At 37.3% G+C, this 14,163-nt stretch overlaps 1 protein-coding gene across 1 annotated transcript; it reads left to right on the forward strand.

Moving 5' to 3' along the window:
• Positions 1–252: 252 nt before the first annotated feature.
• Positions 253–14,105, forward strand: LOC130906549 (palmitoyltransferase ZDHHC20-A-like). Its single transcript, XM_057821004.1, has 13 exons — positions 253–391; positions 2,101–2,127; positions 2,198–2,292; positions 6,896–7,016; positions 7,654–7,723; positions 10,193–10,225; positions 10,314–10,434; positions 10,547–10,679; positions 10,755–10,881; positions 10,966–11,052; positions 11,127–11,206; positions 11,288–11,334; positions 13,465–14,105. The coding sequence occupies exons 1-12, from the start codon at positions 274–276 to the stop codon at positions 11,329–11,331; spliced, it is 1,056 nt and encodes a 351-aa protein (XP_057676987.1). The 5' UTR covers positions 253–273; the 3' UTR covers positions 11,332–11,334; positions 13,465–14,105.
• Positions 14,106–14,163: the final 58 nt, after the last annotated feature.

The raw sequence follows: 14,163 nt of genomic DNA on the forward strand, positions 1-14,163 counted from the left end.
AAAGTGGGTTTAGCCAAGAAACATTAAGATAAACTGGAGATTTTAAAAACATATTCAATTAAGTGTTCGACATATTACTGTGTAGTTTAAATACCAACGTTTTTGATTGTTTATTTTTGCTTACGTCAAAGTAAATTTCAACAACGTTTAATGGAAAGGCGCAACATCGCGGCACAAGGGTGAAATGCTGGGATTTGTAGTTTTTACTGTCTTCCCCTCGCATGGCCGTGACGCCAGCCGTTGTCACACAAAACAAGCCCTTACAGATTAAAGATGGCGCCCTCTCATACACTGAGGTGCTGCAAACGGGCTCTTAACTGGATACCGGTCTTGTTTATTAACCTGGTCGTGGGCTGGTCTTACTACGCTTATGTCGTGGAGCTTTGTGTTTGTAAGTATTCTTTTATTTTCCTGAATATATATATATTTTTTATTTTATCAAATGTTAACCGCTTGTCTTGCCAATTCCTCGATTACCAAATTGTCAGGTGTCATTTTCCCGAGTCTGATTTATGTCCATTTCCGGGATATACACCTGTTTCGTTTATGTTTCATTTATTTTCCCAGGTTATTCTTTCATTAAATAAAGTTTTCACTAACGAGTTCTTGTATGTAGACAAATGAGGAAGTCTTAAGTCAATATCGTTTGTCAACAATGTTATTTTATGAGCTACGGAAGTTAAAATACACGTTCTGCTTTTTTTTTTTTTCCTCGCTTTTTAATTTTTTAAATACTACTTGCAAAAAAAAAAAAAAAAAAAACATCGATTTTTGTGTGATAAGTGTGAAATGATATCAAGGAATTGAACATGTGAAGATGATTCCTTGTGAAGTAGGGCTGAACGATGTCGGAAAAAGCATTCTGGGGATTTGCGATTTATTGCAATATTAAAACTAGAAGAATTCTCACCAGATAATTTGAATAGCTCTGTTTTGGAAGACTGATTGACTCACCATGTTTTTATTTTCGTGTATTGCATTCAGTAATTCATTATATGGTTTTTCCTCCCTTGTTTTCCTCATTTTTCCTTGTATTCTTAACTTTTGTCTGTATTCTATATTCTATAAACAATTTATCATATTCTACATTATAAAAACGGTACCTTAGTTTCTGTAATTCTTTTATTGTTGCATTACAGATTTAAAGAAACACTAGGTAACTTTTCAGTTTTGGTCAATGTTAGCGACTCAGGTGGACAAAAGCGGTAGTGTTTTGCCTTAAGGTAGACTGCGTTTCCCATGAGGACCAGCGCACGGTGTTGTAAAATCCTAATCTCCCACTCACCTACAGATGGATTGAATCACATTTCTGTTTCCAGCGGCTATGTGTAGGATGAATAGTCATGAGGTAGTGAATCCAGTTGTGGCTAAACAATAGCATATGACGATGTTGAAAAATAAAAAACATTTAATTTTGTACCGTATTCCCCCACCAACTAAGGGGGTTTATCTGTGAATGATGAAGACTGCTGTATATAAAAAGGATACAGGACTCCACATCTCGGCACATTTGCTGCTTTTATGAAACAAACTAAAAGTTTACGTGCTCAAAAAATAATAATAATCGAACATCCTGCGATAGGGCTGTTGTGTATGCAAACATCGCGACGGCGATATTCAAAGGAGGTCTATTGTGAATTTTTTTTTTAATATATGAAACAATATGACATTTTTAAAAACCCCTCATAGGAACCCCTGTATCCATCAATTGAGTCATGAAAGTTAGACATAAATAATTGATTTATGTTTGTTTGCCAAACAGTCAGGTTAAATTTTTAATTCATGAGAGGACATGACTGTTGAAAAGAATTCACTTTCCTTAATTACAGGCGTCTTATTTTAGCTCCCAGCCATGAACCGATACTATTATCTGTGTCTTGATAAATTTTAGCAGCTGCGATCAGGCGAGGGGCGTCCCTGCTGTTTCAACAAAGCTCTTTCTCATTGTCTTATTGAGGGGGAGGGGGCACTGCAAGTGGTGCCAGCCCGCTGCCACATGGTGCCAGGACGGAGTGGCGTGTAATGGGGGATGTGAATTTATGCATTCTTGATGCACACTCACTGATATTTTGTCTGCTTTCTTTGTTCATGCTTTTTTAGATACAATCACAAACAATGCAGAGCGAAGTAAGTGATTATACATGTTGCTTCCGTTTGACTATTAACAAATATTACAACACCTTGTTCCCTCTTACAGTCAGCTACCTGGTCATCTTCCACATTTTCTTCTTCATGTTTATATGGTCATACTGGAAGACTATCTGCACCAAACCAGCGGAACCATCAAAAGTGGTAAAAGAAAAAGTGGATGCTTTTTTTTAGACACTTCTGAAAATGTGTGCCTCCCGATTAGGCATGTGCCGGTTTGAGATTTTGACAGTATGATAACCTTAAGCAAATATACCGCGGTTTCACGCTATTGCAGTTATAGTTTAAAATGTGTTATTTTGAGACGTATGGGTTAAAAACAAAAACATTTTCCATTGTACAGGATTTTTTTTCACAACATATTTGCAAATTAAAACATGAACATAAGGTTAAAATGAAGAAATACAATAACAAAAAAATAAATAACTAAAATATTAGACAACTCAACATTAGAAGAAAAACCCTTGGTTATAAAGAACTGGACTTATACGATATACAGTGGGGCAAATAAGTATTTAGTCAACCACTAATTGTGCAAGTTCTCCCACTTGAAAATATTAGAGGGGCTTGTAATTGTCAACATGGGTAAACCTTAACCATGAGTGAAAGAATGTGGAAAAAAACCCCAGAAAATCACATTGTTTGATTTTTAAAGAATTGTATTTGGTCAATACCAATACTTTGTTATGTACCGTTTGTTGGCAATAACGGAGGCCAAACGTTTTCTGTAACTCTTCACAAGCTTTTCACACACTGTTGCTGGTATTTTGGCCCATTCCTCCATGCAGATCTCCTCTAGAGCAGTGATGTTTTGGGGCTGTGGTTGGGCAACACGGACTTTCAACTCTCTCCACTGATTTTCTCTGGGGTTGAGATCTGGAGACTGGCTAGGCCACTCCAGTACCTTGAAATGGTTCTTACGAAGCCACTCCTTTGTTGTCCTGGCTGTGTGTTTGGGGTCATTGTCATGCTGAAAGACCCAGCCACGTCTCATCTTCAATGGCCTTGCTGAATGAAGGAGATTTTTACTCAAAATCTCTCGGTACATGGCCCCATTCATTCTTTCATTTACACAGATCAGTCGTCCTGGTCCCTTTGCAGAAAAACAGCCCCATAGCATGCTGTTTCCACCCCCATGCTTCACAGTGGGTATGGTGTTCTTCTGATGTAATTCAGTATTCTTTCTCCTCCAAACACGAGAACCTGTGTTTCTACCAAAAAGTTCTATTTTGGTTTCATCTGACCATAACACATTTTCCCAGTCGTCTTCTGGATCATCCAAATGCTCTCTAGCAAACCGCAGACGGCCCTGGACGTGTACTGGCTTCAGCAGGGGGACACGTCTGGCAGTGCAGGATTTGAGTCCCTGGCGGCGCATTGTGTTGCTGATAGTAGCCTTTGTTACTGTGGTCCCAGCTCTCTGTAGGTCATTCACTAGGTTCCCCCGTGTGGTTCTGGGATTTTTGCTCACCGTTCTTGTTATCATTTTGACGCCACGGGGTGAGATCTTGCATGGAGCCCCAGATCGAGGGAGATTATCAGTGGTCTTGTATGTCTTCTATTTTCTAATAATTGCTCCCACAGTTGATTTCTTTACAGCAAGCGTTTTACCTATTGCAGATTCAGTCTTCCCAGCCTGGTGCAGGTCTACAATTTTGTCTCTGGTGTCCTTCGACAGCTCTTTGGTCTTGGCCATAGTGGAGTTTGGAGTGTGACTGACTGAGATTGTGGACAGTTGTCTTTTTTACCGATAATGAGTTAAAACTGGTGCAGTTAATACAGGTAACGAGTGGAGCCTCGTTAGAAGAAGTTAGACCTCTTTGACAGCCAGAAATCTTGCTTTTTTTGTAGGTGACCAAACACTTATTTTCTACTCTAATTTGGAAATACATTCTTTAAAAATCAAACAATGTGATTTTCAGTTTTTTTAATTCCACATTCTGTCTCTCATGGTTGAGGTTTACCCATGTTGACAATTACAGGCCTCTCTAATTTTTTCAAATAGGAGAACTTGCACAATTGGTGGTTGACTAAATACTTATTTGCCCCACTGTGTGATCAAATTGATTTAATGTAAAACACATAACAACTACTATTAATATGAATTACCGTGTTGGCCCGAATATAAGACGGCCCTGATTATAAGACGACCCCCTCATTTTCAAAACAAACAAGTTTGAAAAAAAGACTTTTTGAACACCAAATTATTTTTATACAGAAAATACTTACAGTACATCCGAAACAAATGATTATAACAACATATTTGAGAGAAAAATCATGTTATTTTGCCTCATTCAAAACGTAATATCTGAACATTTAAATATGTAAACTAAAGTGCAATCACATCCGTAAATGAATGGCTTCTGGTTTTTGAAATGTAAATAAACCAATTAGGGCTGTCAAAATTATCGCGTTAACGGGCGGTAATTAATTTTAAAAAATTAATCACGTTAAAATATTTGACGCAATTAACGCACATGTTCCGCTCAGACAGATTTAAATGACAGTAGAGTGAAATGCCCACTTGTTAATTGTGTTTTATGGACTTTTGCCGCCCTCTGCTGCCGCTTGGGTGCGACTGATTTTATAGGCTTCAGCACCCATGAGCATTGTGTAAGTAATTATTGACATCAACAGTGGCGGGCTACTAGTTTATTTTTTGATTGAAAATTTTATAAATTTTATTAAAACGAAAACATTAAGAGGGGTTTTAATATAAAATTTCTATAACTTGTACTAACATTTATCTTTTAAGAACTGCAAGTCTTTCTATCCATGGATCGCTTTAACAGAATGTTAATAATGTTAATGCCATCTTGTTGATTTATTGTTATAATAAACAAATACAGTCCTTATTAGAGGTGTGCAAAATTTCCGATTCTTAGATTATTCGCGATTCGGCCGTGGAAGATTCGAGAACGATTCACAAACATCCAAATTCCGATTATTGAAATATGCCAAGTAAAGCAGAAGTACGACACACTCAGCGCGCCGCGCGGTCTTCGGTGCGCAATTAGGGACGGAGCGAGAGTAGCCAAACATCATGCTTCTCATTACCCGGCCCCTTGGGTAACGCCAATGCTCAACTCACGGCTCTAGCTCAACTCATGCCACAAGATAAAAAGAAAAACAACAACATACCTGACTGCTGCCGAAAAGCTGCTACAAGCCACATTATGTTACGGTAGATATCATTTATATAGGACTTGATGTATTATAGCTTCGGTATCGTTACCAGCACATCTACAAAAACCTAGATGCGGGCGTTAGTAACGGCTTAAAGCAGTACACTTCCCTGCAAGGCTGTTGTTGCGAACCTTCCAAGCGAACCTAATTAACTTTTTATCTAAAATACTCCTAAACCGGTAAAATATTGACTTGAATCTATCTTTAAAATAGTTTTAAAACTTTTACATGTTGAAAGTAGACAAAAGAGAAATTATGGAATAACAGGAGCAATTTTAACAACTTTAACGGTTGATTCACAACATTAAATTAATTGAAAGTAGTTTAAAGCTGCTGATATAGAATGGGGACTGGAGTTTTTTTATTTACTGTTATTTTTGTATATTTGTTTACTGCTATATGTTAACTTGATACTGAAATAGTAGTTTGGTTTAGCCTGAGAGGATTTTTGAACAATTAAAAAAAAAAAAAAAAAAAAAAAAAAAAAAGGAGTGGGGTGCATCAATAATCGTTTTATAATCGAATCGGAGCCTCTGAATCATAATCGTAATCGAATCGTTAGGTGCCCAAAGATTCCCAGCTCTAGTCCTTATGTACTGTATGTTGAATGTATATATCCATCTTGTGTATTATCTTTCCATTCCAACAATTTATTTTACAGAATTTCTATATAATTTACAGAAAAATATGGCATATTTTATAGATGGTTTGAATAACGATTAATTACGATTAATTAATTTTTAAGCTGTAATTAACTCGATTAAAAATTTTAATCGTTTGACAGCCCTAAAACAAATCTATTGTGATAAAACAACAAAATTGCAATAACTGCATTAACCATCAAAGTGAGGTCTAACTGTAACTATAGTCTTGAAACAAATCTGAATAAGGAAAAACATTGCAATAAAATAATGCAAACTGGTTAAACTTGAGAGTAGCTGAGAGCTGTCATTACAGAACATCGCTTCAATGATATCTGGCGCCATCTAGCGTCGTGAATGGGTATAATGTCTAGACCAAGAACAAGCTTACGTTATATAGTATTTTTTTTACCATTGCTAGACACACTAAATACACTGGAGTGAACTCTCGTAGCTAGTGGGAAACGTTCATGAGCGTTTACTTACCTTAAATTTTGTGTAAAGTGACGAATGATGGTCACGTAAATGTGAAATCATGTTGGAGGTCCTGCTGTCCTTCCTCCTCTAAGCTGCGGCTGTCTTTTTTTTTTTGTTAGCCGAAGTACTCCCATTCTAGCGACTTTGTCTTTTTTGAGGGGAGAAAAAGCTAGGTAATGGTGTAGTTTCACCGACAGACACAGGATAAAGCAACAACCGGAGGGGGAGGAGTATGCGCTGCCGCTCCAAGCCACGGATTTCTCACTGCATTTTTGGGACATATAATACCATACTACAGTAGGACGGAAAATTTTAGGTGTTTTGAAACCATGACGTTTTCATACCATATAAAGCTTGAAACCGGTAACAGGCACATGCCTACTCCTGATCTTGTCTTTTGTTGGGATGCTTGTTTCTAGAGCTGTCATTTCTTGTACCCACAGTTTGCCCTCCCGAGAGCAGAGCGAGAACTGTTTGAAAGAGAGGAGCAAGCGGAGATGCAACAGGAAATTCTGAAGAAGGTGGCGAGGAATTTGCCCGTGTACACGCGCACGGCAGGAGGAGGTGAGACCTTGAGCTGCAATTGTTAACAGTTTAATATCAGATCACCAGGGAGTGTGCCTGAACAAGGAAGTACGCACACCTTTCGTCATTAGTCATCTTTCCACACCTAGCTGTAAACACAAGAGGAAAGCACTTACTGCAAAAATAATAAGCAGAATACATTAAAACCGGAAATTCACACACACCCAAAATTATTATAATTTTTCTTCAGTTGTCAACTTGTCACAACACCCCTCACAGGCATGTGACTGTCATCCTTCACATTAAAAAATGCTTAGTTTGATCATAATTCACTTACAAGTACGAAAAAAAATACAACAAGATTACATTACAAGAAAATATTTTAATTAAGTTATTAATAATTACAAGCATTTCCAGTTTTCTCAAAGACAAATGACAAATCCTGACCCTAATATGCGTAAATGTCATGGGTGTCCAAGAGAAACTTTAAAAAGAAGGGCTAATTGGACTCAAGTGCGCCTGTTTTTTCTCCTTAGGGACACGCATGTGCGTATACACTTCCACTCAGGAACAACATTGCTAATCTATAGGGACCGGGGACCAAAGAAGTACAAGAACAGATGGGAAAATAGAAATAAGATGAAAATAGTCATTCTATGTTCGCTTTTCTCTCCAGCCATCCGATACTGCGGATTCTGCCAGGTAATCAAACCTGACCGCTGTCATCACTGTTCCACGTGCGAGATGTGAGTACACATATTTAATTTAGGACCCTATCTTTTACATGATACATCCTGTCATTGATCCCGTTGTATCTCATGGGAAGGATGCTGTACAGGATGTTTAAAAAAAAAGTCCCTGTGCACTTATATTTCTATTAAAAGGCTTTTTTTCAAATACACATTCACAGTACAGTGTAATGTCTGTTAATAAAGGTATGAGTACATACTGAATTTCAAGCACACTGTACAGTATATTGTACTCACTACTATGTCAAAGTATACTATTGTAGTGTAATGGTTTGTTTTGAAAGTGTTTAAATTTAGTTTTATTGATTTGGGGGGGTACACTGCCCTCTAGTGGCAACATTGAATATGACATAACTCATTTCACATGGCTGAATCCAGCAGCTGTTTTTGTTTGAGTTCATGTTATTTTTTTTTGAATGCATTCGTTTATTTTGCTGTTTTTTGTAGGAATATGTGTTTGAAACATTTGTTAAGAGCATTGTTAAAAAAAAAAAAAAGTTAGCATTTTATAGCATTTAAGCTAGCGGACTTTTGCTATGTAAGTTAGCCAATTGTTCTTTTGTTGTACTTAGATCCTCATTTATTAATTTTTTTGACCGTTTGAGGCTCAGCTCAGGTATTTAATTTTTTTTTTTTATCAGATTACACGATTATTCGAACTAACTAGTTCATCGATTAATCAACTAATAAAATAATCAATAGCTGCAGCCCTAAAGTATATTTTACGGATTTTACTGTGTATTTGTACTCACTACTATGTCAAAGTATACAAGCATAAGTGCACAGTGAATTTCAAGCACATTTTACAGTATGTTTTAATCATCAAAGTATACTTGTGGTATGAAAATTGTCTGAACCTTTTGGAATTTCGCACATTTCTGTATTTCACCATCAAATGTGATCTGATGTTTTTCAAAATTACACAGATGAAAAAAACAGTGTCTGCGTTAACCAAAACCACCCAAAGCTTGATAAGTTTTCATATTTGAATGAGGATAGTATGCAAACAATGACAGAAGGTGGAAAAATAAGTAAATGAAACCTCTGCCTAAGGAGACTTAAAGAGCAACTGAAACTAATTTTTGCCAAACAATTTAAGTCAGGTGTGTGCCCAATCACTGATGAGTGGTTTAAAGCTGCCCTGCCCACTATAAAACACAAACCTGGTAAGGATTGTGTTGATGAGAAGCATTGTCTGATGTGCATCATGACTCGGTCAAAAGAGCTGTCTGAAGACACAAGATCAGGGATTGTTGATTTGTATAAAGCTGGGAAAGGGTAAAAAAAACACTTGTAGTCTGAATCTTCATCAATTGACAGTCAGAAAAGTTGTATCCAAATGGAGAGAATTTGGCACTGTTGTCTCTCTCCCAAGGAATGGCCGTCCACCAAAGATGACGCCAAGAGTTCAGCGCAGAATACTCAGAGAGGTAAAAAAAAAAGAACCCTAGAGTGTCTGCTAAGGACTTACAGAAATTAAATACACGTAAAACTATGGCCAAGAATTGTGTCCATGGGAGGACTCCATGGGGTAAGCCACTTCTGTCAAAAAACAAACATTATTGCTCATTTAATGTTTGCAAAAAGGCACTTGGACACTCCACAGAAGTTTTGGCAAAATATTTTGTAGACTGATGAAACTAAAGTTGAATTGTTTAGGAGTAACACACAACGCTCATGTGTAGAGGAAAAATGGAACAGCTCACCAATATCAACACCTCATCCCCATTGTGAAGCATGGTGGAGGGAGCATCGTGATTTGGGGCTGTTTTCCTGCCTCGGGGCCTGGACAACTTGCAATCATTAATGGAACAATGAATTCAAAAGTGTTTTACAGGAAAACCTGAGGCCGTCTTTCAGACAGTTGAAGCTAAAAAGAGGATGGATGGTGCTACAAGGCAATGGTCCAAAACACAGAAGTAAATCAACTTCAGAATGGTTTCAGAAGAGCAAAATACTCGTTCTGGAGTGGCCAAGTCAAAGTACAGACTTGAACCCCATTGAGATGCTGTGGCATGACCGAAAGGCAGCGATTCATTCCAGACATCCCAGGAATCTGACTGAACTACAGCAGTTTTGTAGAAAGGAACGGGCGAAGATTAGTCCTGATCGATGTGCCAGACTGATCGGCAGCAACAGGAAGCATTTGATTGAAGTTTTTGCTGCCAAAGGGGGGGGGCACAAAATATGAAAAGTGATGGTTCACTTACTTATTTTTCCCCCTTCTGTCATTGTTTGCATACTATCCTCATTAAAATATGAAAACCTATAAATGTTTAGATGGTTTTAGTTAAAGCTGACACTGTTTTTTTCATCTGTGTGATTTTGACAAAGATCAGATCACATTTGATGGTGACCACTATGTCGAAGTATGTTAACATATATATGCACAGTGAATTTCAAGCCCATTTTACAGTATTTGCACTCCCTACTATATCAAAATGATGCTTACTTTTATTGTTTAAGGTGTGTTCTCAAAATGGACCATCACTGTCCCTGGTAATGTAACCACTTTTTAAAAATTCTTGAATCTTTTTTTTGTCATCACTTTTTCAGCTAATTTTTGTCCCCCCCCCATCATTTTCAGGGTGAATAACTGTGTCGGTTTCTCAAACTACAAGTTTTTTGTCTTGTTTTTGGCTTACGCTTCACTCTACTGTGGAGTTATTTGCGCTACTGTCGTCCAGTACTTCATCAAATTCTGGTCTGTGAGTATGCACACTTCTTTTAACCTAAGAAATTGGCTGGTATTTCTTTGAATTGTATTTCTCCTAAATGGGTTTGAAGATTGTTCAAGTGTCTTTCTTTTTCACTCCATAGAAACATCTTCCCAACACGCACGCCAAATTCCACATCTTGTTTTTGTTCTTTGTGGCGGCGCTGTTCTTTATCAGCATCCTGTCACTCTTCAGCTACCACCTCTGGCTCGTAGGCAAGAACAGGACCACCATAGGTACTGGCTTTTCCATTCCGGAGTGTGACATTGGTGTCGTGGACGTGCAATTTAATTTTTTATATCCATCGACAGAGGCTTTCAGAGCTCCAGTGTTTGTGAAAGGTCCAGACAAGAATGGATTTTCTCTCGGCTTCAAGCGGAACATCGCCGAGGTGTTTGGGGATGAAGCCAAGCGCTTTATATTTCCTGTTTTTTCCAGGTAAAACTTCAGCTTTAAATTTGTGATTAGCATAAGTTAATATTACATGTGATCTTTGGTGTGTGATACTCTCTTTTTCATCAGCCTAGGGGACGGCTATTCATTCGGAACCAGACTGTTGCACATAGATCCTGAACAGGCAAACGGCGTCCTGCAACAAAATGGCAAAAGGTGAATTTTTCGAAACTTTGTATTTGTTAGCTTTTTTTTCTACCCATTAATCACCAATATGAATTTAATTTCAGTCTTTCTAATGAGGAAATACACCCTAACTCATTGGGAGACAATACGCAACACAAGGTGGATGATGACAAAGCTGAGAATGGTAAAACACAAATAAATTTGAAGTGTAACATCCTTTTAACAAAAATGACTTTTCTAATTTGAATTCTTTGTTCCTCTTTAGGAGGAGTCCAGATAGTGTCTGTGGTCATGGAGAACGAGCCATAGAAGGTAAATTCAATTGCGCTTATAAGGGTGCATACATAAGTTCTTTCAGGGTAATGAAAACTTATTCTAGGGTTTGGCATCGTTTGAATTTGAACAGTTTCGATTTCGGTTCCAAACAATTCTCGATTCTGATTCTTTTAATAGGCAGGGTAAAAAAAATGTATAGTTGATATTAATTTCTTGACTTCTCAGTTGTTTTTAAAAAAATTATATCAACTTTCAAATAACTTTGCTATGAATTTCTCACAGGGCTATTTTTAACTTGTATATAAATTAGAGCTGTCAAACGGTTACAATTTTTAATCGAGTTAATTACAGCTTTAAAATTAATTAATCGTAATTAATCGCAATTAATCGCAATTCAAACCATCTATAAAATATGCCATATTTTTCTGTAAATTATATATATATTCTGTAAAATGTTGGAATGGAAAGATAAGACACAAGATGGATATATACATTCAACATACGGTACATAAGGACTGTAGTGGGCATTTTACTCTACTGTCATTTAAATCTGTCTATGCTGTCCTCACTCCGAAGCGTCTACTTTTTCCAAAGCTAGACAGCTAGTGAATGACGCCTTAATAATCAGACTTCTTCCTTTTTCACCTGATTTATTAATAAAATGGCCTCAAACCATTGTCATCTTTAGATCGTCGTAAAACTACAAAAAAAAAGTACACAAGCATTGCATTAGCAACAACGTTAGCTTAGCACGCTATACAGGTTCACTAAACATAAACAAAAAGCATCTCATACAAAAAATATAACATTTCGCTTACTAACAAAATATGTACATTCTTTACAACAACCGTACTTACAGACAAATCTTGTCCAAGGATCATATAAGCACAACATTACAACGTAGGTTTTAGCAAGAGGCGTCGTGCAGCCATATTGAACTGGCAAGAAAACAATACACCATGTCGCAAAGTGACCACAAGAGTTCGCTGTTAGACAGCACAAAAAGCCTTGCTGTAAAACATACCAAAAGGCAGAATACTGTCTGAGCGGGACATGTGCGTTAATTGCGTCAAATATTTTAACGTGATTAATTTAAAAAATTAATTACCGCCCGTTAACGCGATAATTTTGACAGTACTAATATAAATATCAGTCTTTGAACTTGAATATGATGAATGGTCTTTCCACAGGACAAGGTTCCCAGGCTTCAACTGGGACTGTGTGCTTTGGTCAGATGAGACCAAGATTGAGCTTTTTAGAACTAAACACTCTAAGTGGGTCTGGTGTGCCACGAAAGATGCGCATGCTGAAAAGCACCTCATACCCACTGTGAAATATGGGGGTGGGTCAGTGATGCTGCGGGGCTGTTTCGCTTCCAAAGGCCCTGGGAACCTTGTTAGGGTGCATGGCATCATGAATGCTTTGAAATACCAGGACATTTTAAATCAAAATCTGTTGCCCTCTGCCCGAAAGCTGAAGATGGGTCATCACTGGGTCTTTCAGCAAGACAATGACCCTAAACATATGGCCAAATCTACACAGAAATGGTTCACCAGACACAAAATCAAGCTCCTCCCATGGTCATCTCAGTCCCCAGACCTTGTTTTGTTGGCAAAAGTAGGTTGTACAAAGTATTAACACCAGGGGTGCTAATAATTGTGACACACATTATTTGATGTCAAATAATTATTTCTTTATGTGGGATATTTTCCCCACTGAATAAATGCACTTGTATTGAAGGTTGGATTTTTCTCTTTTTTTCCATTAAGGTCCCAGATTATTTGAATTAAAAAAATATATTAGAAGCTAAAAAACACATCTTAACCAGGGGTGCAAATAATTATGGAGGGCACTGTATACTTATGAACCCCAGTAAATTACAAGTAATTTATTGAAAAATCATAGAATGTGAGTTCTGGATTTTTTTTAATAAGTGAAAATGCATCTCTGATTGAAATTTCAGACCTTTAGCTATTTTGTAAGTGTGTGAACTTGCAAAATCACAAGGAGTGCAAATACTTCTGGTCCTCACTGTATTTGTGTGATCCCCATAGCCAGAATTATATACTATTCTTATGGCTCTTTTCTGTAATTTAGTGAATTTATTGTACACCATTTTGATATTGAGTGTGGTTTTAAAACTATTTTTTATTGTTTCTCATCCAGCTGACCTCACACGCTGCCTTGACCATCAGCACGCAAACGGAGCCACCTTCAGTCCTCAGCTAGGCTTCTAGAGTCACAATGTTTTTTTTTCCTTTCAATATATTTGCTACTTGGTACTGCAAGGGCTTTATCCGTGGCTCTTTAGACTGAAGCAGTCTGATCCAAAGACTTGCATTCGATGTGGTCCAAAAAGATTAACAAGAACTGGTACTGCTTTTCTCTCCGAGGCTGTGTGTGTATTTAACTACACTGATTGATTTTCATACTAGTCAGTATTAAACCAGCATCATTAAGCACATCTCATGTCAGTTAAGCCTCACTACACACTTAATGGATCAGGAGAGATGAATGCTGCCAAGCGTACGTGCAATATGTCCAAGAAGATTCACCACATTGAATCACTTTTTAACTGGTTTCGCTTAATGTCAAAGGATTTATTTTTGTTTACAGCAGTTCAACTATGTATTTTGTCGATTATATGTGTACTGATAATTTAAGCTTCAGGAGTGCGAATTAAATCAGGGTTAACTTGATGAAACTATTAGTGTCATTTCAGAAAAATGCTTTTAACATAGGCACAACTTACACTGCACTATCAATATTTGTAAATGACTTCCTTATACTGTTTGTACTTGTTTATAACTTTAACTATAAAGCACAAAGTGTTGATTTTATTACAGCATTGTCGTTTTCTTTTTT

The sequence above is a fragment of the Corythoichthys intestinalis genome, chromosome 18 (assembly GCF_030265065.1).
Source record: "Corythoichthys intestinalis isolate RoL2023-P3 chromosome 18, ASM3026506v1, whole genome shotgun sequence".
NCBI lineage: Eukaryota > Metazoa > Chordata > Actinopteri > Syngnathiformes > Syngnathidae > Corythoichthys > Corythoichthys intestinalis.

Excerpts from the sequence above, each read along its gene's own strand:
- LOC130906549 (XM_057821004.1), top strand. The coding sequence starts at position 274 with ATGGCGCCCTCTCATACACTGAGGTGCTGCAAACGGGCTCTTAACTGG. Across the intron at positions 7,017-7,653 it reads CACGCGCACGGCAGGAGGAG|CCATCCGATACTGCGGATTC; the intron begins GTGAGACCTTGA and ends TTTTCTCTCCAG. Across the intron at positions 11,053-11,126 it reads CTGCAACAAAATGGCAAAAG|TCTTTCTAATGAGGAAATAC; the intron begins GTGAATTTTTCG and ends ATTTAATTTCAG.